The following is a 24475-nucleotide window of genomic DNA, read 5'->3' on the forward strand; positions in this document are numbered from 1 at the left end:
GTGGCCACCTGCTAACACTGTTGACTAACTTGTGTTAAATGCCTGGGAGTCACCGTGAGGTTACTTAGAGATTCTCCACCGCCAGATGGAAGGAAATTGGGCAACATTTTTGAGTAACTGTCTCCTCTGAGTCATGTTCTTTGCAGTTCCCAACATGACCTGTGTGCTGCTCTAGGTGAGCAAGGGATTTCCTTTCTGGAGTTGGCTGAGGAATAGTTTAAAAATCTCTTCTTAGTCTTTTGTTACACCTCTTCTAATACTATCTACCTGAGTACTGATTCCAGTAGCTGCTGCAGTCGAATATATTTTGAGTACTTGCTCTGTGAAGGGCACAGAATCCATTTCTCTAATGGGATTCCATTCAAGGATACCCATCATGCCTTAAAGACCTATTTGATGGTCAAGCATAATTAATAGATGGCATAAGTGCCAATAAGTGGTTAAAAGATACCTTTTAGCTGTAGTTGACCGCCTTTCTTTCTTTACTTTCTCTCTCTCTCCATTTTTCCCTTTTATATTCCTTCTCTTTCCTTACTTTCCCTTTGCTATACTCTCCTTCAAACCACAGGTCTGAAATGGCATTCCTAGGTATAGAGCATTCAGCTTCATGAGAGGTACTCAGAACACAAACAATTGTAGCCGTTTAGTTTAGGTCTGAGATTCTTACACTTGCTGTCCGTTATAATTACCTGGAAAGCTTAAATGATACTGATGTGCAACGAAGTCAGTATCTTTAGGGGTAGGCCCTAGGCCTCTTTTTTTTTTTTTTTTTTAAGCTTCCAGAAGGACTCTAGTGTACAAACCAGGGCACAAACCATTGATATAGTTGAAGATACTTGAGAAGCAAAAATATGACTGAACTACCCTAAAAATAAAATCAGATTTCAGCTCAAAGGGCTGCAATCATGTGGTTTGACCACACTTGCTGTTACCACTCCATCAAATAACACATGTTTTTTGAGAACCACAGAGAGGACTTGGTCATGCTCAGGCAGAGCTTCTAGGTCAGCTTCAAAGATAAGGCAAATACCACAAAGCACTTTTATAGCTAACATTTGTTGAGAGTGTACTCTGTGCCCATGCAATACTAAGCACTTTCGTATACATTATCTCATTCAGTACTCCCAACAATTCTATGAGGTATTATTATTCTCCCAGGTTTACAAATGAAGAAACATATGCACTGAGTAGTTGCATAATTTTTTCAAGATCCCACTAGTAGTGAGAAGTGGAGCTGGGAGATCTGAATACAGACTATTTGATTGCAGAGTCTATCTTTTAATCATCATACTATACCTCCTTTCCATAGTTACAAATAAGATGAAATTACAAAAATTTACTATAGCACTAGTTGTCAATCTTGGCTATATATGAGAATCACTAAGGAAGTTTTTTTTTTTTTTTAATATAATTCGTTTTATTGTTGTTGTTGAGAATATAAACAGCAGAACAGACAAGTCAACAATTTCTGCATATGCAATTCAGTGACATTGGCTACATTCTTCAAGTTGTGAAACCATTCTTACCCCCCTTTTCCAAATTGTTCCTCCTCCATTAGCAAAAACTCACAGTGCCCTAATTTCCTATCTAATCTTTCAAGTTGCTGTTGTCAGTTTAATCCCATCTAAACCAAAACAAAACACCAAACCCATTGCCTTTAGGTCAATTCCGACTTAATCCCACATAGATAGTTCTTAAAAGAGCACAATGCTAAAGGCAGACATTCATTACTAGTTAAGCAAAACTGTTATTTGGTTTTAAGAAGACTTCAGGGATATTTTTGGTTTAGGTTTAAAGGTTATCTCAGGGCAATAGTTTCAGGGGTTCATCCAAACTTCATGGTTCTAGAAAATCTGAATTCCGTAGAAATTTTACATTCTGTTCTATATTTTCCCCCTTTTGATCAGGATTCTTCTATAGACTCTTTGATCAAAATGTTCAGTGGTGGTAGTCAGGCACCATCTAGCTCTTCTCATGGCAAAAGGGACAGATGTTTATGGAGCCAATTAGCCACACATTCTATATCCTCCTATTCCTGACTTTCCTTCATCCTCTCTCTCTTGCTCCAGGTGAATAGAGACCAACTGTTGTACCTTGGATGGTGCTTGCAAGCTTTTAAGACTGGCTGGGGGAGATTTTTAAAAATCCTTTGCCCAGGCCACATTCCAGGCCAATTTAATCTGCATCTCTGAAGAATGCAGTCCAGACATCAGTGTTTTTTAAGGTGCTCTAGGTGAAAACTACTGCACTAGAGGAAAGAAAGCAACACGGGTTGGAGTTATCAGGAAAAGCTTCACAAGTAAGATGCTACTTGAACTGGGCCTGTAGTAGGCAGAATAATTCCTTCCCCTCAGCATGTCCATGTCCTAATCCACAGAATCTGTGAACATGTTACATTACAGAGAAAGGAGAATTGGATGACAAATGGAATTAAGGTTGCTTATCAGCTGACCTTAAAATAGAGTATATCCTAGGTTATTGAGGTGGGCTTGATGTAATCACAAGGGTCCTTAAAAGTAGAAGAAGGGCAGAAGGCAGAACCAGAGAAATGGAAGTATGAGAAAGACTCAGCCTGATGTTGCTGGTTTTGAAGATGGAGGAAGAGGGCTGTGAATGAGTGTCTCTGAGAAGCTAGAAAAGGCAAGGAAATGGAATCCTTCCTGGAGCTTCTGCAATAAATGCAGCCCTGTTGACACGTTGACTTTATCCCACTGAGAACAACTTGGGACTTTTAACCTTCAGAGCTGTAAGGCAATGAATGTGTGTTGTTTTAGGCCGCTAAATTTGTGGTAATTTGTTACAGCAGTAATAACAAACTAATACAGGGCCTTAAAAAATAGAGGTAGGATTTACAGAAATGTGTGGTAAGAGAAAGAAATGCCTACTGAACTGCCAATTAGATTTTTCTGTTACAGCATAGTGTATAATATTAGACGAACATATTGCTTCTAAATACTGGAATATTTAAAGAAGATTGATCTGATAGTTGAGTGCAGAAATTATTGAAGTCAGTGAAGCTGGAGTCAGGCAGATCACTTAGGAAGTTGGACAATGATTTAGAATCCTGAGGACTTGAACTCTAAATGGCAGTGAGATTAGAGAAGAAAGTATGTGAAGAAATTCAACCTGAGGGAAATTATCCTACTTGAGGAGGGAAAAAGAAAGACAGAGTCAAAGACAGCTCCAAGTGTTCAGGTCTGGAAGACTACCAAAGTGGTTGGTGATGCCCTGAAAGAATAGGGGATACTAGAAAAGGGAACTAGCTTGAGAGCTGGGGAGGGTACAGTGGGCTAAGATTATATAAACACCTGTCTGTGGGAAAAGTTTCCAATTATAAGAAACCAGTTTTCTCTCAAATCCAGGGTAAAAAGAAAACACAGAATATTAAACACAACTTTTAAATGTTCATGTCTTGATTCTTAACTCTTTGACTTTCCCAAAGGTTTTGGGCCGGTGTGATAGAATGAAAATGCCATGGGTTTGGAAGACAGAATTGAGTTCAAATTCTGTCTCTGTTACTTACTTGCTATGAAATGGTAAGCATGTCATTTGGCCTCTTTGGGTCATAGCCCTTTATTTTCAAAATGCGAATGTTAATACCTAATTTGTAAGCTGTTAAGAAGATGAACATAAAAAGGTAAAGGTATGGGTAGTTGAGAGATGGTCAATGACTGTTATGTTCTGCAGTCTTTCAGGATTATTCTCAGTGTTAGAATGACTATGTCTGAGAGATTCCCTCTTACCCAGAGTTATCAAAAAGAAATCGAAGTGATTGATGGGGCTTCACTGAACACTCGGCAAATTGCCTGACTTTCGGGGGACATATTGACTCAACCTCTGTAGTGTCAATGGCTGTTAGAGAGTCTTATCCTAAGGAAGGTCTTAACCATCACTGTCTTTGTGATGCATCCCAGAAAGGAGGACATCTCTCTAATGCCCGCAACTGCTTGGTGCTACACTTGTCACAGGATATCTGAGTGGCAGGTACATTGGGTCCATACTCTTAATGGCGCCATTGCAACAGGCACACTGTAGCTTAAATGACTTGCCAAGGGAGATCAAGAAAGTCTGGGGCCCTGAACGAAAGCCAGACCTGCAGATACCTCCTTGTATCCTCAACTGTTTCTCCTGACTTGCTTCTCTTTCATTTTGTGGTGAAGAGGTTACAGCTCTGAACCAAAGAATCAGCAAAATTACCTGGAAGAATTCCCCTTTATCTTCACCCTCAAAATAATCTCATAAAATATCTGTGTACCATCCGTTGTGCTAATTTATCTCATGAAGGAATAGGTTTTAAAAACACCGTGCCAAATTCTGTAATAGAAACTTGCACGGGGTGTCAAAACAACTCCATAGATTATATTCTATCTGTTGTGCAGATTGGGAGCCTGAGCCCCAAAGCAATCAAATAACTCACGTGAGGCCACTCTTTTAAGGAGTAGAGCCAGGATTTTATCCCTGGTATGTCTCACTCCAAGCCCTCTTGCTTTTACTGTTTGTTAATCCGTATGGACCCACTTCTGAAAAAGAATACTATTTATTTCTGTGTGAAATCTGTTCTTATTTTCTCTTTGTTCCCAGACCCCATCAGTTTTTGTTTTCTCTAAAAGCTTTATAACTTTCCCTACTTGTTAAATGTAGCTTAGTCAACAGAGTCTATTTTCAAATTATTGGGAAATAATACAGTGCCAGTTACACCCAAGTGCCAGTCTGCTGGCTTTAAGTCTTTTTTTTTTAAGACCTAGTCTCAATTTCAGGGTTTGGGTTTAAACAGAAATTATTCTGGGAGCTTTAGCAAAATTTACTGCTTTTGCCATCTCCTCTTAGTAAGCAAAACCTGGATACTTTCCTTGCCACGAGTGTTTAATGGCAGCGAAATACATCTTGTCACTGTCCAAGGCAGATCCTTTTGACTGACATGTTCTTCTAGCTCAAGGGGAAACTCTGAATCAGACCTCACAAATAGCAGATGGAGTTTTCCATACAAAACCATTATTCTTGGATTCCTGACTAGTGAATTTCTGTTTCTCAGAGTTGTGATTTTTTTTTTTCTCCTGACTCTTGATGTCATCCTGTCTGAGAAGTGATATTTAGCTTCTTAAATTTAAATTCAAAGGCATAGGATAGATTATTGGTAGAATGGATACGTAAGACTTGGGAGACTTGAGTCAAGAAGATCAGACAAACATTGGGGCCAGTCCAAGCAGTAGACAGTAGTGGAGGCCCCATAAATGAGACATTCTTATATGTGATGTCAAAAGAAGTCAGCTGTTAGGCTTAGTAAAATGGTGATGATTTACTGCATAAGTGGAGGAGGTCAGGAAGAGTCAGCTAATTGGGTTATCGGAATGTAATGAGATGATGTCTCTAATGGATCTGAGAGTGATTATTTTGGAGCCCTGGTGGCACAGTAGTTAAGTGTTTGGCTCCTAACCAAAAGACCAGCAGTTCAAATTCACCAGCCACTCCTAGGACACCCTGTGGTGTAGTTCTGCTCTGTCCTATAGGGTCGTTATGAGTCAAAATTGACTCGACAGCAATAGGTTTTTTTTTGTTGTTGTTTTGTTTAGTTATTATTTTACTAGTTTTATTACCTTTAGCAGCAGCATCAGAGGAGGCAGATAAACTGACAATTATAATTTCAGGTGGTAAGTACGATAAGAGATGCATACACTGTGTGATAAATGTATCCAAAGAGGAGGTCTAGTTTTTCCCTGTCTTCATTAAAAGAGTCACAAAGTTAATCAATAAGAACCTTGGTAAGAGTCAGAAGCTCTGAGTTCTGCCACCAGTTGTACAATTTAATCTCTACAGGCTCATCTGGATTCATAAGGATTAGGTTAGACTAGTACTCACAAATTTGCTCAGTGAGGATTCCAGCGTCCCAGCCCTAATGCATGGAGTGAAAACCAGCTTGAAAGAGTGCTTGGATGTGCATTTTCAGCAAACATCCCAAGTGATTCGTATGATCAGGCAAGTTTGATGAACACTGAGCTAGAACAATCTAGGCCCTTTATGCTCAGAAACTTCAAGAGAATAGGAACTTCTACCAGTTAGGAAACTATGACCAATTAGGAAACTACTTTCAGAGTGATACTTGTTAAGCCTTGGAATTGGATTCCATCAGGTATGGTGTATATGTGGCATAGAATGGGGAGGATATAGAGGGTAATTATAGCAAGAAGATTAAAACTGGTTAAATACCAAGTCACCATTCTCTAAGGTGTTTTAGACATGGCCAGTTCAAAGGCAGGAGAGTTGGATAGAGGACCTCATGGTATTGCTTAGAAGCCTAGGATTCCAGGACAATGATACAGGTTTTACGCATGATCTGGCCTATTTACCTCCTCTTGTCTGAAGTCAGTGAGTCATGCAAAGCCAAAATTGCTGTAGAAATGTCAGTTCAGAAGATATCTTTGTTTCAGTTAGAAGGATTTTTGTAGAACTACAGCTTAATCTTTTTTTGTCACCAAAGATGAGGTGGATTTCCCTGGGAAAAGACTCAAGAAACCCCAAGGAAATAGGAGGTTTATTTGAATTAAATACTTGGAAAAAGACAGAAATCTCATCCCATTAGTCATAACCAAATGCCCAGTGATGGTGCTGCTCCTCTGATGACTCGTCAGGGAAGATTAACGGTTCTTTAATTTGACCTTTCTTTTCCACTCAGGGCTCCGGCCTCCGTTCTGAGTTATCTGTCACCTCATGGCTGGACTGTCCTAATAGTCAGCCAGCCAATTTAATTGTCTCTAGCCTATTTTTGCTCCAATCCATTCTACACACCCATGTCAGAATAAGCTTCCTGAAACACTACTTTGCAAACATCAATACTTTTCTTAAAACTCTAATTGTTCCCATTGTGCTTATAGGTAAATACTATAAAACGAAAGATTCTCAGGTGGGTGGCACCTCAAATCATCATATTTAGCCTCTCAAATAAAAACACCTTTGTCGGACATCCAAGGCCCTCTTAGATCACTTCACATATTAGTCAGGACTCTTGTTTGCAAGTGAGAGAAACACAACATTAACTGGCTTGGGTGAAAAGGAAAATTCAGTGGTTCACAAAACTAAATACCAAGAAGAAAAGATGTAACTAGAACCAGGGTCTTGACCACCATCAGGTTTCTTTGCTGATCTCTTATCCCTAGCTCTCTCTGCTCACCCCACTTTTCTATAACCTCTGACAGCTTTAGGTTCAGGATTATGATTAATTTCTTTTTTTTTTTCTTTCTTGAATCTTGATGTCATCCTATCTCAAGAGTTTCACTGGACAGCAAAGAATCCTCTTTCAGTAATTCCAACTGCCAAGATCCTAGGGAAGGCCTCTGAATGAATTGAGTTAGGGGTGGGGAAGTGTTGTGGGGGGCAGAAAGAGAGGCTATTATTATCAGCCCCTGTTAGAATAGAACTATGGAGCCCTGGTGGTACAGTGGTTAAGAGCTATGGCTGCTAACCAAAATATTGGCAGTTTAAATCCACCAGCTGCTCTTTGGAAAACCTATGGGCCAATTCTATGCTGTCCTATGGGGTTGCTATGAGCTATCAGAATTGGGTTTTTTTTTTTTTTTTTTTTTAGAACTACCTGGTTGGATTGGAGATATGAGGTCAGGGGGAACAGTTCCGTAAAGGAAGGGGGTGCTTACCAGAAAAAAGTGTCCTGAATATATAAAGCAATTACTTTTATATATTATAACCCTTAGTCTGTTAGTATTCAACTTCTACAAGCTTATTTTATACGATTCTTTGAACTTTTATACAAACTGCATGTATCCAGTCAATCTTTCTTGTGTAAGGCACATTTTAGCCTCTAAGATTTTTCCAATACAATTCCCTATGTCTAAAATACCCCATCTATGTCTCTTTGCCTAGCTAAAGCCTCCTTTAAGACCTATCTGAAATCACTGCTTCTTGGCCTGCCCTTGGGTTCAGAGATGGTATTTGATGATCAAGCCTTGCTTATACAACTTAATTGGCACTAAGCACATACATTATTGTATTAGCATTTACTCTTTCACGTGTCTATCCAACTAATGTCTTCAGAACAGATGTATTTAAACTCAGTTACAGAGAAACTTGCTGCTGGCTATTGCTGTTGGTTAAATCCCTGTTCATAATTTCCGGGATTTGGGGAGGGACAAATTTGGGAAAAAAACAATGAGAAAGTCATAAAGAATTACAGCATAGTTCTTGTATTCAAAATTATGATTCAGCAACCATAATTATATTAGCTGAAGTGAAAAATACCCACTGGGATCTCTGATCAAAGAAAGAGAATAGTAAAAGTTTCTCCTTTAGATTGAGTTTGGGCATTGTCACAAAAGGTGCTAAGTATTTTGGAAAGGAGCTACTTGCAAGGATATAGAAGGCCTCTGTATTGGTAAAGACGGGCTTAGGGTTCTGTTCTTAAAGTTCTGTCTCTCACACTCCTGTCTATACTTGTGCAAAACTTTGTTGACAGATACGGTTTCACAAATAAAAAATTAAAACAACCTAAGACTCTATGCTCCTGAGAGTGGTGATGGTTTGTGTCACGGATTAAATTGCGTCCCCCTAAAATATGTGTCAACTTGCCTAGGTCATGATTTCCAGTATTGTGTAACTGTCCACCGTTTTGACATCTGATGTGAATTTCCTATGTGTTGTAAATCCTACCTCTATGATGTTAATGAGGCAGGGTTAGAGGTAGTTATGTTAATGAGGCAGGACTGAATCTACAGAATTATGTTGTGTCTTAAGCCAGTCTCTTTTGAGATACAAAAGACAGAAGTGAGTAGAGAGATATGGGGACCTCATACCACCAAGAAAGTAGTGCTGGGAGCAGAGTGTGTTCTTTGGACTCGGGGTCCCTGCACTGAGAAGCACCTAGACCAGAGGATGATTGATGACAAGGACCTTCTTCCAAAGCCAACAGAGAGAGAAAGCTTTCCCCTGGAATTGGTGTCCTGAATTCAGACTTCTAGCCTCCTAGACTATGAGAGAATAAACTTGTTTTTTTAAAGCCATCTGCTTGTGATATTTCTGTTATAGCAGCGCTAGATGACTAAGTTGCAAACTGTAAGATTGCTTATAACTGGGTATAAAGTACACTGTATTGAAAACCCTAATTTGGCACTCCAAAGCATTTTTTAACGAATTAGTGATGTTTTCAATAAATGAAAGCAAAATTAAAAGCACACAACCTAATAAGACACTTAATAAAATAAGTAGACTAGAAAATTGTGGTTCTATAAACATTTCATAGAATGTTTTTGCTGACAGGTCTAGAATAATGAAATTAAAAATTATTTCATGGTATGAACCTTTAGCCCCATAATATTAACCCATTCAAAGTATATCAAAGCTTGTGGGGGCTTTTGGATTTGATAACTTTTACTTTGGATTTTCAAAAGGAGATAGTGGATCTGGACTCATGGGGACAGTTTTAAGTCTCATCAAATCTTTCATATGAAGTGTTTAAACAACAAAATTGACTCAGTTCTGGCTTCTATTCTGAGATCTATAGAACTAGAGGTTTAGAGGCTGGAAGTGATAATGCTCCCAAACTTACAGCAAAAAAATTACTAAATTAAGTTCAAATTTATGACTTTTTTTCCAAACCCATTGAAGATCTGAGACCACAGAGCAAATAACTGGCCCAAACTCTAAGGTGAGATGGTGACTCCAGGGACAGAGGACATGCAAATGTGTGCTTACCTGAGGTAGACACGACTAGACCTTGCTAGGAAGAGTTTAGCTAGGATAACTGAAAAATTGGTGAAGGCTGAGTTTGAGCTAGTGGAACAGTGTGAAAACCCTGGGTGCTGTGGAAATTGAGGGAGCCTGCACCCTTTTGCAGGCTCTTCTCCATGAACCCCATTGAGTGCTTACACAATAGAACCATAAAGCCTTGGAAGGAGGGGCAGTTGTCCTGTGGGAAGAGCAAGAAACTGTATCTGGTGCAACAAATGTCTTAGAGTTCTATTCTTAGAACAGGCAACAGTGCTGGCTGCATGACATTGGTGAACATTGATTGCAGCTGAGGGAAAGGAACAAAAAGGGGGAGCGGAAGCTTACTCCTGTCTGCAGGAGTAGGAGGAATAAGTTCTGAGCCCATAACTGCAGCCTGAGGAGGGTTAGGAGAACTGAAAAGGCCACACATCCCAAGGACACAGTGCACTCATAACTCAGAGCCTAAATCAGAACAGCAGAGACTGTGTCTCCCATCCCACACTGTCAAAGAAGCTTCTGGTAAAAGGTAACAGCAAAATACTGCTGTGAGAGGAATAAAAGGGGAACAAAACTCTGCACAGAGAAGCTCCCCGAGGCACAGCTCAAAGGGAAGACCTAAAACTTAGAATCAAACAGAAATTGCTCTGATAAAACAGCCCCATCCTAGAAACAAGCTGTCTCTATAGGAATGTGAGACCTGAGGTGCATTGAGAGTAGCTACAGCAAAACACAAAACAAAACATAAAATGAGTACAATTTCTAACTAGATTAATGGAAAGCCCTGCATTAAAATTCTAGTAGAAGGAAAGGCATGCTTATTTCCAGGTATAAAAAATATTTGCCTCAGTTTCTTTGGTTCTACATAACATATTCAACTTTCAAAAAAAATCATGAGGCATACAAAAAGTCAGGGAAAAAGCAATATACTCCCAAGTGACAGAGCAATTATCAGAACCAGACTCTGATATGACATAGATTTTTCAACTGACAATTTTAAAAAGTTATGATTAATATGTTAAAGGCTTAACAGAAAAGGTGGATACCATGCAAAATCAGATGAGTAATTTCATCAAAGAGATGGAAACTATAGGAAAGAATCATGTGGAAATGCTAGAAATAAAAAAGAGAGATGACATAGCCAAGAAAGAATAAATAAACTTGAAGATAAAGTCAATAGACATTACCTATAACTGAAACAGAGAAAAAGAATGGAGTAAAACAGAACAGCATATTTAAGAGCTATGGAACAATATTAAACCTTCTAACATATGTGTAAGTGGAATCCCAGAAGGAGGAAAGAAGAAGACAGAAGGAATAGTTGAAGAAATAATGACCAAAACTTTCCCAAAATTACTGACTGACACCACTTATCCGAGAAACTAAGAGAACACTGTTGTTGTGTTGTTATATGCCAGCATGTTGATTCTTACTCATAGCAACCCTACAGAACAATGTAGAGCTGCCCATTAGGGTCTCCTAGTCTTAAATCTTTATGACAGCAGATCACCAGGTTTTCTTCTCCTGTGGATCAACTGGTAAGTTAGAACTACTGATCTTTCAGTTAGCAGCCGAGTACTTAACCATTGTGTCATCAGGACTCCTTAATAGAACACTGAGCAGAATAAATACCAAACAAACAAACAAACAGAAATTCATGTTCAAACTGCTGAGAACAAAAGACAAAATCTTCAAAGCAGCCAGAAAGCAAGAAGTATACACAGGTAAGAATTGTAACTGACTTCTCATCAGAAACCATGTTTGCCAGAAGATAATGTGGTGACATCTTTAAAGTGCTGAAAGAAAAAAAAGAAAGTCAACACAAAATTCTATACCCAGTGAAAATCTTTTGAAAACAAATAAGTACTTTCACAGCAATCAAAAACTGAGAGAAGCCATTGTCCTGCATACTCTCCTACAAGACAAGTTAAAGGAATTTTTTCAGGCAGAAAGGATGTAATATCAGACTGAATATTGGATCCATATAAACAAATGAAAATTTATTTTCCCTTATTTTTTATTATTCTAAAAGGTAACTGGAGTCCTGGTGGTACAGTGGTTAAGAGCTGCAGGTACCAGTTAAAAGGCTGGCAGTTTGAATCTACCAGCTGCTCCTTGGAAACCCTATGGGGCAATTCTACCCTGTCCTGTAGGGTTGTATAAATCTCTGCCTCTGTCTTCACATTGCCTTCTCGTCTTGGGTCTGTATCCTCTGTGTGTCTCTTGTAAAGACACTTATGATTGGGTTTAGGACCCACATGGATAATCCAGGAAGATCTCCTTATCTCAAGATCCTTAATTTCATTGGCAGAAGCCCTTTTTCCAAATAAGTGAATATTCACAGGTTCTGGAGTTCAGGATGCAGACATATCCTTCCTTCCCCAAACCCCCTCCCAGCACTTTAGTGTTTTATGTTTTCATAAACATGTATTTAGACTTGTAGAAGAAATAATTAACTTCGTCCCCAAATCATTGGATAATTGTAAGCCACATTCTTTTTATTTTTTAATTTGGATGCACGGTTCCTATTTGCTGTCATCCTTTGAGCATTTATTTATTCTTAAAACCAGTAGCTGTCAACTTATCTTCAACTTATGGCAGCTCCATGTGTGTTACAGTAAAATGGCACTCCACAGGGTTTTCAATGACTGTTTTTTTTTTGGAAATAGATCATCAGGCCTTTTCCATGAAGTGCCTCTGGATAGACTCGAACCTCCAAACTTTTGGTTAGCAGCCAAATGTGTTAAATCTTTGAGCTACTTAGGAACTCCTTATTCATTCTCACCACGTTTTTATTAGGCTAGCTTACCAAGATTGTGATTTGCCTCAACAGTAAGTAATGCATTTAATAATAATCATTAATACATCTTTTACAAGCTTCAAACTTACTAGTGACTTCTCTGAACCCTAACTTATTCTAGCAATAAATAATTTTCATCCATTGGTCCATTTTAATGGGCATATCTTTTCGGGGGCTGCCATTCAACCCACTCTACCACCCTTCTAATTACTTTTGTTCTTTTAGTAGTGTCAGATTCTACTACTTGCAACCAAAAGGACTTAAAAGGTTTCATCTCAATATTAGTGGCAGCCATCTTTAGCGGGTTGCACCATCTGTAATGCTAACCCTGCCTTCATAAGTTCTTCAGGCCTCCGCAGAGTTGCTTGATAAATTGGACAAGGAATCTGCATTTTTAACATCTCCCAGATGACCCACCCAGATGATGCAGGTAATAAAGGAACAACGGTAATCATGAAAGCTCAGATCCCACAATGTCTCATTCAAATGAAAACAAAAGGAAAAGCAATGAAAAATAATTTGAGAAGTTTAATGATGTTGTTTATATGGTAAAATCATAAAATCTTTTAAATAAGGTACATTCAATTTCTCAGAGCATCTAAATATTCAGATAACTTATATTTCATATACTTTCCAACATTAAACAACTGACTAAATAATGCATTTTCTATACAATGATATAACAGCTTATACAGATAAAATTATATTACAAAAACACTCCACATAGGAAGAATCGCAGTACCTATTAGAAAATGCTACACACTTTCTGTTTAAAAATATATTTTATCTCTTTCATCTGTCATAATAATAAACAGAATATAATTTTTTCTTTCTAAAATTAAGTCTTACACAATTTCCCTTTAGGATGATAATATGTACAAACCTTATATCTGAATGAATATAAATAGCAAATACTGAAATAGTGTTACAGATATATTAGTAACTTTTACAGAAAAAAAATGGCTTTCTAATAAAGCCTATAGCACTGCTGAAATCTCAAAGCTATTTAAGTTAGACATTCCCATATTTAGTAAGGCACAATGGAGTCTAGTTTATTATTTCCAGTTGAATTACTGCAAGCAGTAATAAAGGAAAATATAGTCAGTAGATATTGGACCAGATCTGACAGGCGGATAAACTATTTGGGGTTTATTAAACTTTCGGGGAGTGCTAGTTCTTTCTCCACACCATGGTTTCTTTGAGTGCCCTGGGCAAAATCTAGTCACTGATGACGAGAAAGGAATCACTGTACCCCCTCAAGTGCCTGAGAAACAGTTTACACACCCATTGGATCTGGCTTATTGTGAGGAAACAGTCCAAGGGCCATTTCCGGTTATAGGCAGCTTATTTTTACTGATTGGACCTGGTTCCCTATCATTTCTAAAAACAGCTTCTGATATAATCTGTACATTGTGAAGCTGTGAAGGAATCTGATGGTCTTCTTCAGACTCTGAGTGACAGTTTTGGGCAAATGGTATGTTTTCAAATGCTTCAGTCCATGCATGAGGCCCTTCAGGGTGTCTTGGTCACCATTTTTCATTCTCCACAGGCTGAGCAGCTTTAGTATCTGTTCACTTGATTTGCATGCCTTCATTGTTCGTTCAATGTCTTCCTTTTCAACTTTCTTCCCCGGCAAGCTTTCCATCAAGCTGCTCAGCTGCTCGAAGGTGAGGTTGATATGCCCAATGTGGCGCTGCACACTGTTTTCACAGAGGTCAATATCTGCAGAAAGCAAAGGCCCAAAGAGAGGTTAAAGTAATTTTATTTACCTAATGCCACCACAAACCAGCCTGTTCTCTTGGAATTTTATAATTTTATTTAAAGGATAACCTTTCATTTGTTTTTTTTGGGGGGGGGGTGGGGAAGGGGGCTAAAGTGATGCTACTCTGAGAACTAAGGTAAATATTATTTTTCATTGCAATAGGAAAATATGCTATGTCTTCTAGGCATCTGACAACCAAACCCAAACCCAAACCCACTGCCGTCGAGTTGATTCCAACTCACAGCGACCCTACAGGACAGAGTAGAACTGCCCCATAGAGTTTCCAAGGAGCACCTGGTGGACTGAAATTGCTGACCTCTTGGTTAGCAGCTGTAGCCCTTAACCACTACGTCACCAGGGTTTCCAAGGCATCCGACAAAGCATTGTTAAAACAGCTGCCATCGAGCTGATTCCAAGTCATGGTGACCCCATGTGTGTCAGTAGAACCGTGTTCTATAGGGTTTTCAAAGGCTGATTTTTTGGGAGTAGATAGCCAGGCCTTACTTCCAAGGTATCTCTGCATGGACTTAAACTTCCAACCTTTTGGTTAGCAACTAAGCGTGTTAATCATTTGCACCATCCAGGGACTCCAGAGCTTTGTGAGAAGCACCCAGTTTTGGAAAATTAACAGTAGAAAATTACAGACACACTCTCAGTTCTCTAAGAAATGTCTATATAATTTCAGAAACAGAAATCATTTTGTAAGATCAACTTTAATTATTTGATATCTGATATATGCACAATTTGAAAAGAGTTGCTTGGATTACTACTGTTGAAGGAAGTATCTGAAAACCCAATAATATCAGGCTGAGGAACTGGAGGATACACACCAAAACCAAAAAAACAAACCCACTGCCATCAAGTCGATTCCAACTCATAGCGACCCTAGAGGTCAGAGCAGAACTGCCCCATAGAGTTTTCAAGGAGCGCCTGGTGGATTCGAACTGCTGACCTTTTGGTTAGCGGCCGTAGTACTTAACCACTAAGGATTTCCAAGGATAAACACAGCCTAGAGAATATTTCGGTGATAAATGTTCAGCCATATACAAAAGACCGAGTAACTAACATTCCTATTGATGACGTGAGTCATTTAATATCTGTGACCCCTAAGGCAAATCAGTTCATCTTTCTGGGCTGAACTGTCCTCATTTATAAAAGGGAGAATTTGGTCCCTTCCAATTCTAACAGTCTCTGATTATCTACTTCCCTTTCTTTTTGCTTCAGGGCTAGTTATACTTTCAAAGAATACTTCTGGCTTGCCAAAAACAAAAGAAAAGTTTACCCTTTTGCACAAACAAAAGCATTCTGCTGTCAAATATTTTACTCCTAGTATCTGTTGCCTTGGTTTCCTATGTTTGAGGCCTTTTGGGTAATGTAGGATTACTTAGTGACTTTAGCTGTCAGTGAAGAACAGATTGAATTTCTCACTGGCACTATCTGTATTAGGAAAACTTTCCCTCATTTTTTACTGGCATATCTCCCAATGCTAACTGAAGTCAGAACTCCTTCCCCTGCATATTGTAAGGCTTACAGTCTACATGGTACTTATGAAGGCCATTCCTTCTCTCCAGTTTCTTTCACATCATAAACACACACACACACACACACACACACTCATACTCTCTCTCTCACCATTTCTAAAGCAGATTATTTATAAGCCTCCTAAAATATGAGAGTACTTGGTTTTAAACCAGCTCTTTCCAAGACGCTCAGTTTTCAGACCTTATCTCACTAATCCTTACCACATATTCTATTAAAATGGTAATTTTAAAATAGGCTGTGTTGTGAGGGCTCATGAGAGGATATCTGTAAGATACTTGAAGCCTTTATGAGGAAAACTACCAAATAAATACAACATAGAAATACCAGCTAAGATCCAAATGGTTAAAGGACTTCTAGGTAGGCCAGAGGGGATGCTAATAAAACACCTAGGGAGTCTGGAAGCAGAATCTCTGAGATATGCCCTGCACTTGAAATGCATTGTCTCTTCTTTTAGAGTATTCAATATACTTACCAAAAAAAAAAGTGGGGAGGAACATAGTCATAAAACCTCGCATGACTGCTTAGGAACAGCATCTACACTTATCACAAGTAGAAACTCTTCTCAGTCCAACAATGATTCCAAAGGGAAGCAACATCTACACAACTCAACAGGCACATAGCCTTATTCCTAGTTTATGATAAAAGGCCTCTGATTTCTGATAGACTTGTACATCCCAGATTACCATACCTTGGATGATCTTCTTGACCATATCTTGGTCTTTGTTTTGATGTTTCCATAGCTTCAGCAGCTGGAAAGTCTGTTCTTGTGAGTTGTGTCGCCGTTTTATCCTCTCTACACTCTCTGCATTGACTTTGGTGCCGGGCAAATTGTCTACCAGGACAGTGAGCCAATTAGGGGTAAACTTTGTAGGAACAGCAAACCTGAAGAATGCCTCCTCACACAGAGTGATATCTATGAAGGGGGAAAGCCAAGAAGATTTACTCAACTATTGAATTCTTGGAAGTCTATTGGACATTAACGGAAATAAGAAACCAGTGTAACTGAGTTTTTCAGGATATAATATGCTAAAATGCAGGGTTTGAATAAAATCAACCTCTGTTAGCTAATCTTAGTGGCAGAGTATCTACACAGGCTGGGCTCATTCATATTCTCTCTAAAGTTCTCTTTGGAAACATAAGCTTTTTTTTTTTTTTTTTTCTGGAGTGGTGGGGGAGTTTAATAAATGTCAAAAATAATATTGACATAAATAAATTCAGCCAAAAATGAATTATATAATTTAATTTTTTTTAATGTAAATACTACATTCTGTGAAAGGTTTACCTAGTGCCCACAGGGTACTTTAAGATCATTGTCAAAATGAACACCTCTGCCTTTAAAGAGCTTGAAAAGTAATCTAGAAAAATATTTTATGCACACATACAAACACAGTTTACCTTTGAGAACAGGCAGGATGTAGATAAGTATGTGGAAACATACATCAAAAGGGAAAATAATCAAACACAAATACATGCCATTTAGAAGAGAAGTGCAGTGGCTTGGGTGTCTGGGTAGGGAAAGTATATCCAGGGTTTACGAGTTAGTCTTTGGATGTGTCAGGCCTGGGTTTGAATCCTGGCTCTACCACTCATCACCTATGGGACCCTCAGGGACCTTCACAGGGTTGTTGTAAAGAATAAAGCCCATAGTAAAATGCCTGACACATCATACGTGCTCAATTAATGATAAAAATAAATTAAGAAGCTAATTAAATAATTATAGAGAACGTTAAAGTCAGAAGATACCTAGTAATTCGTCCGTCTTACTACCCCCTCCCTCATTTCATTCTTCAGATAAGAAAGCAGAAAGGCTAAATGACTTGTCTAAAATTTTAGTTGTATAGTGAAAATGTGTTGACACTGGGTTGGAATCTAAATCCTCCAACCTAGACTTCTCTGTTTCATAAAGTTGAATATTGTACAAACGGATGGGGAGAGTCAAGCCACTCCATGACACTGATGAAATGCACACAATATCATGAACAGTTTGATGCTCCCCACACACTCTCAGTGTCCTGAGTCTTTGAGTAGAAGGTTTGAGACTAGTTCAGTGGTGGGACTGATATGGAGAGGATACCAACCTGCTCAGTACCATTACTAACATGGCGTACATGCAGATAGCTTGATCTTGGAGACAGTGACCTTACTGGGTAAAGAATTTAAGGCAACCACAGGGAATCTGGAACTTCCATGCCATCAATGCAATAATTCCATTAGTAAGAAAGCCTATTATACATTTCTAATTTGTCACCTGTGTATGTCACTTCGCTTCTTAGTTGCCAATTTATGCTTTGTCTAATAATGTACGCATTCTTGAAAGCAAGAAAAATGCCTAACTTAAAATATTCTACAACTTGGACTGGGCTAATTTGACCTCAATCACAATCTTTACACTGCCGTTTTCTACATGGGAGAGATTTGACTTGAATGTGAAAAGAAGAGGAAAAAGTCTGCATTTGGAGTGTGCTCTGTGAGAACATGAGGAATTTCTGAAGGACTGTGAGTGATGACTTTAGCAATGATACACAGAAAACAGTCTTAGGTTGTTAAAATTCAAAAACAGGAAAATGTGAGTTTGACAAAGTAGATGGCCAGAGGGCCTTCTGTTCAACTCAAAGTGATACTATAAAAATGCTACCAAGGCTTAGATTTTGGAACATAATTACCTATTCCACATTTTTGAGTTGATTCACTGTTTCCAGAGCATATATTGTCATGCGTCGCGTTTCCTTTGTGAATTAGCAGGAGACCAAATGCACCGCAATTCGTGTGTTTTCTACAGGGTGCTTTAGATGATGTCTCATTCGAGAAGAACCCATCTGGACATCTTTTGCAAACTGTATTCCGCTCCGGGGTCCCTGTAAACAATACCAAGTGATTTAACACCTTCTTATCAAAAACTTTCACAGCAGATACCTTCATAACGCAGTTTTGGAAACACCTTCCACTTGGTTTTTACTACTACTATTATGGTGCACAAAAATTGATTCATTCTTCACTTTGCAGAGAGAGAGAGAGAGAATGAAACTTCTACAGTTAGCCCCTTAGGCAGTCTTCTCTCTTTGTAATACAAATGCAAGCTTGTTTTGTTGTTACCGACAAAACTCATTTTATTTGAGAAGGGAAAGAAGTATATGGTGTTCATTAGTCCTGCCTGCGCTAAATTGTCATAAGCCTTGTTGTCAACTCTGCTCTTCACACACTAATTCCTGGAAAAATCATGAAGGTAACTGCTATGTGTCTGCTATAATATCATTCTTAGAAATCAGTACCCATTGAGCACCACATATCATTAAAATCCAATTGGTTCCTGGTGAAATTCTGTTTCCTAAATCCTAATTGTGAATCCTCATATGCGTGCAAAAGTTGTACAATGAATAAGAAAGGCTGAAGAAGAATTGATGACTGTGAATTATGGTGTTGGTGAAGAATATTGACTGTACCATGAGTTGCCAAAAGAACAAACAAATCTGTCTCGGAAGAAGTATGGCCAGAATGCTCTTGAGAAGCAAGGATAGTGGGACCTCATCTCATGTACTTTGTACATGTTATCAGGAGGGATCAGTCCTTGGAGAAGGACATCATGCTTGGTAAAGTAGCAGGTGTGCGAAAAAGAGGAAGACCCTCAATGAGATGGACTGACCCAGTGGCTACAACAATGGGCTCAAACATAGCAATGACTGTGAGGGTGGCTCAGGGCAGGGCAGTATTGCATTCTGTTGCACATGGGGTCACTATGAGACAGAACCGACCCGACAGCACCTAACAACAACAATTGTGAAGTAACTCGTAACTATGCTAACCTTGAAAAGTAAAAATTTATAACATTACAATAAACTTGAAGGCGGCAATGAAGTTGGCAGCGGATTCAAAAGCGTAAACCTGCAGTTAAGCTAAGCTACACAGTAAATGGAAGATGATCTACCATTTGCTTATACAGTTGTGTAAAAAGCAGAGTCGTTTAAAAGCTTCAGGGAAGGGTGACTGCAAGGGCATTTTATTTCATGGTGGAAAGATATTTGAAAATTTAGAGAAATCATTGTAGGAGCAAATTGAACCAGTCAACAGCTAAAGATGCTATTAAAAATTAGTACCTTCAAACCCTTGACTCTATTATGCACGGACAGGTCATACATTACAGTGTATTTGCATATGAAAATACCTCCATCTAGTGTAAGCTAGTTGAACAGATTTAGACTTCAAGGTTCACATGTAGCTTTTACAGGCTAATTCTGGGTTAGCTGCAATAACAAGTAAAAAAGAGACATATAAAAGTTATTAAATTTCATTTACTAAAAATTTCAGCCCTCTACTTCATTGTATTTTTTACCAAAAACCAACTCGAAATAAGGGGGAAAAAAGGATTGGTTCTAGTTTCATCTCCTGTCTCTTTCCTTTCTAGAAGGATTGATGATGCATTGACCAGTAAAAATGACAAAGGATCTGACAGAAACCAAGAGGAGGGGGAAGCCAAAGGCCTGAAACTTCCACACATTAAATGTCATGCCCAACCCTGTGGTGACATTATCTTAGGAACCACCTCACAAAGAGGGTCTTTTGAAGTGTCTTTTTAGTACTTTGATTACTACATCCACTCTCCTTAAGCAGGATTCGACTCTACACTAAATCATACAGGATCATAAGCAGAAGTATTTGAACAGGGTTTCCATGGTATTTTCCCATTGCTAATTCTTGGGAATTAGTGACTATTTAAGTCTGGATCTAATTCCCCCTTTGCCCCCTGCCATATGTTCTGGAAAAAAAAAAAAAAAGACCTTGTCATTCTTGAGATACATATTTGTGGCTTGGGTCTTCTCATGGATCCTAATGAAGTCGTATGCACAAAATACTCTTCTAGGTAATTTAGCCTTAGCAAACATCCCTTAGCAACAGGAATCCAAGAACGATAGGGGGCAAATTTCTTAGTACAGATACAGGCTTTATTTAAAGACCTTTCTGAAGAGGACTTCCCGCTTTTTATAATTGTTAGAATGTTTTTAAAACTATATCCATCTAAGTAAATGATTTTGCCTTATTAATAGCAATGGAAATATAAAAATTATAACCTGGCAGGCAAAATGTGAAATATCCCGATAATGAGAAGGGCTCTGCCTTGCAGTTGACAATTTCACCATACTAGCTATAAGTAGAGCCCTGGTGGCGCAGGGTTAGCAGACAGAATGGAAGGAAATAAAATCTGGAGAGGAGGCAATCTGGCTTAAAATAATACACACACACACATAGAGAGAGAGAGAGAGAGAGGAGAATGGTTAGTAAATGCTATTTAATAAGAAATGAATAAATACTATTTAATAGGGCATATGAGTAAGACCTCATATTCCTTCCTTCTATTTGGGCTGGAAACTCCTTATTTTCCATGAGGAGTCACTGTGTGGCTGTTTAGGGACGGAGAGGTAAATAAGCCCCACTGTGGTTCTGCAAAATTAAATGTCTACCTTGTCTTCAGTCTTCTGACTGCCTGCTTCTTCCCTCATTCTACAGAGATATTTTCATGCTTACGTGACGAAAATCCTTGCCATTTCCATTATTTTTCAAAGTTTTCTAGTTTTAAGCTGTACAAGTCATGCTTAAGTCATTTTTCTGCATTGCACAACTTGAATTAAATGGACTTGTTTTTGTTGGATGGGCTTTCCTCCCTACAGCTTGGCTTGGCTTTGGCGTCCCTAAATATCATCCAGTAAAACAAGGATACGCCACCAATTGCTCCCTCAAATTCTCATAAACCAAAAAGCCAAACTCGTTGCTGTCGAGTCATTCTGACTGAATAGTGATCCTACAGGACACAGTATAACTGCCCCACACGGTTTCCAAGAAACAGCTGGTGGATTCGAACTGCCGACCTCTTGGTTAGCAGCCAAGCTCTTAACCACTGTGCCACCCAGGGCTCCCAAGTTCTCATAGTAGAGATATTTTAAGTGAGTTTCATACAATTTTCAACCTCTGTGATTAATTTTGTAAGATTACAACTTAGGAAACTCAATATGTTTCAATTTTGGTTTACGTTTCCTAAAGTATTTGCTATCTAAAAATACAGATTCTGTATACCACAACTTCTGAAAATTAAAATAGTTACAAAAAATTGTTATTGTCATGTGCTGTCTAGTCAATTCCGATTCACTGCAACCCTACAGGAACGAGAACTGCCCCATAGGGTTTCCTAGGCTGTAATCTTTATAGAAGCAGATTGACATATTTTTCTCCCGCGAGAATCTGCTGGTAGGTTCGAACTGCCGACCTTTTGGTTAGCAGCCCAGTGCTTAAGCATTGTGCCACCAGGGCTTCTTTTACAAATAATCAGTGCCCTCTAAACCAGTGGTTGTCAAACCAGGAGTGAGGAACTTTGTCTGTCGTAACTGGGGAATGGGTGCTATTGGCATCTAGTGGTAGAGACCACCCTGCAATGCACAGGACAGCTGCCCACAACTAAGACGTATCCAGCCCAAGTGTCCTTAGTACTCAGACTGGGAAACCTGCTCTAACCCGAGTAATCAGAATTTGTACAGATCACTATTTCCTCTAGGAGAGTAACAAAATATTCTTGATTTTCCCATTACGAGAGGATACAGACTACACTGTGGCTTTGTCAAGGTAGAAAAAACGTGGGTTGCAGCTTCCAAAGGCTCAATGAGCACTGGCCCTAACCTACAGTGCTCAGAATGCAAAAAAGAGAAAGCACTTTGTTTACAGACAAGTACTTACTCTTGGCTTGATGATCTGTTTTGTCTAAGATGAAGCATAAGCCCATTGAAGCGACCCCGCTGCAGTCTTTATCCTCCCAGACACTCAACTCCCATGCCAAAGGGAGAACTAGCTTCATTTTTAATAATGAAATACATTTCCCCTAACCATTCCCATTTTTTACATAATTAATCATAACGGTTCATTGTTAGTGCTCTGGAGCCTCATTAATATCAGCATAATTACTCTCTTGGTATCAATTAACATTTCTGATGTTTGTCAAAAACATTGCAGTTTGAAGCTGCCCAGGCGACAGTGAAACATAGAGGTATATATCAACTATAAACAGTGCAACTCAGAATGTGTTCCTTTAAAAAAGAGCAATCCATCATGCATCTCATTAGAGAGCAATTTGCTGCATTTGAGATTTGTCACCAAGTTGCCCCTGTAGTGGCAAAGGATTCCTCTGAGGGATGCTGCTTCGGCAGCCATCCAGATGTATAGTACGTACCTAGCGGGTTCCATTACCATTGCAATTTGCTATCCTGTAATGTCATCAGGACAAAAGTGTTCCCTTAACCTTTCATTACTACGTGACTTTGTACAATCCTAATTAATTGTGCCGCACATTGAAAGCTGATACGTACCAGCTTGTGCCACTCCAAATCCAGGCGGACAGCTCCTGTGCTTCAGGCAAAACTCTACCTCCAGGTAGCGCCCTTCTTGGCATTCGCACACGCGGTTGTGGGTGCGACTGCACTCCTGCTTGACGTACTGCAGCTCTTTGCACACTGGGCTGCAGTATAGACACTCGTCACTGGTGTGCCAGCTGTCTGTGTAGTAGTGGTCAGGGCATGGGATACACACCGTCTTCCGCCTTGCTGTACAGTGCTGTTTTAGGTAGGTGCCAGGGGGACATTTGTCACACATCAGCTGACGGGAGGTTTCGGGGTCATAATGAAGGTACTTTGGAGGAACGGTTTCCTGGGTGGTCCATTTAATAGAGATGTCCAGGAACTACAAGGAGAAAGGGAAAGAGCGGGAACTTGGCATGGAAATAAGAGTGGTTGGTTGTTCTATACAAAGGCATCATTAAACTCAAAAAGTCCTTTACTACCTTAAGCCTAATGTACCTGTTGAAATGCATCGCAGAGGAGGTTCAAAAACACAATTTTTTTCCTATAGTAGCTTAATCTCAAAGATAGAGAATGCTGGTGGCAGCAAACATATTAAGTAAATCCAGACTCATAGATGACTGGGGTGGAAAGCTCATCAGAATAGAAATCCTTACACTGAGATGTACCACTAAATGGCCATGGGGCCTGATGACACTTCTCTCCCCGGGCTTCAGGATTACCTCTAAAGTAGTGAGTTGGATGAACTGGTGGTTCTTATAACAGCTACACCAGAATCACCTAGACTCCTTTTTAAAATACAGATTCTTGGGATTTGTACTCTAGACATTCTGATTCCACAGGTCTGGGGTTGGGCTTTGGAATGTCAAAAGCTCCTATAGTGGTTCCTGTAAGTGGGGTATACACTTAAGAACTATTCTTCCATTGATTCATTCACTTGACACATAGTTTTTGAGCCCTGAGTGTGTGCCAGGCTCTGTTCTGGGCTCTTGGCGATACAGCTGTAAATTAAACAGGCAAAAAACCCTGCCTTTGTGAAATTTACAATGGGTGGGGATACGAAACATAATAATATAATAAATTATAAATAAACTGTATGTTAGAAGGTGATACCAAAAACCAAAACCCATTGCTGTCAATTCTGACTCATAGCGACCCTATAGGATAGAGTAAAACTGCCCCATAGGGTTTTCAAGGAGCGCCTGGTGGATTTGAACTGCCGACCTTTTGGTTAGCAGCTGTAGGTCTAAACTACTAACACCAAAAAAAAGGCGCTGTTAAAAAAGTGAGCAGATAAAAGAGATTGGAAACATGGATGGGAGGTTGGGAAGA

General features: G+C 39.2%; 1 protein-coding gene across 1 annotated transcript; it reads right to left on the reverse strand.

The window, feature by feature from the left end:
• Nucleotides 1-13054: 13054 nt before the first annotated feature.
• Nucleotides 13055-23576, reverse strand: TNFRSF11B (TNF receptor superfamily member 11b). The gene is made up of 4 exons (XM_010588469.2): nt 23156-23576; nt 18476-18667; nt 16501-16725; nt 13055-14230 (listed from the first exon to the last, which is right to left on the reverse strand). Exons 1-4 carry the CDS (start codon nt 23436-23438, stop codon nt 13842-13844), a joined length of 1089 nt encoding a protein of 362 aa, XP_010586771.2. The 5' UTR covers nt 23439-23576; the 3' UTR covers nt 13055-13841.
• Nucleotides 23577-24475: the final 899 nt, after the last annotated feature.

Source organism: Loxodonta africana, chromosome 14 (assembly GCF_030014295.1).
Source record: "Loxodonta africana isolate mLoxAfr1 chromosome 14, mLoxAfr1.hap2, whole genome shotgun sequence".
Lineage (NCBI taxonomy): Eukaryota > Metazoa > Chordata > Mammalia > Proboscidea > Elephantidae > Loxodonta > Loxodonta africana.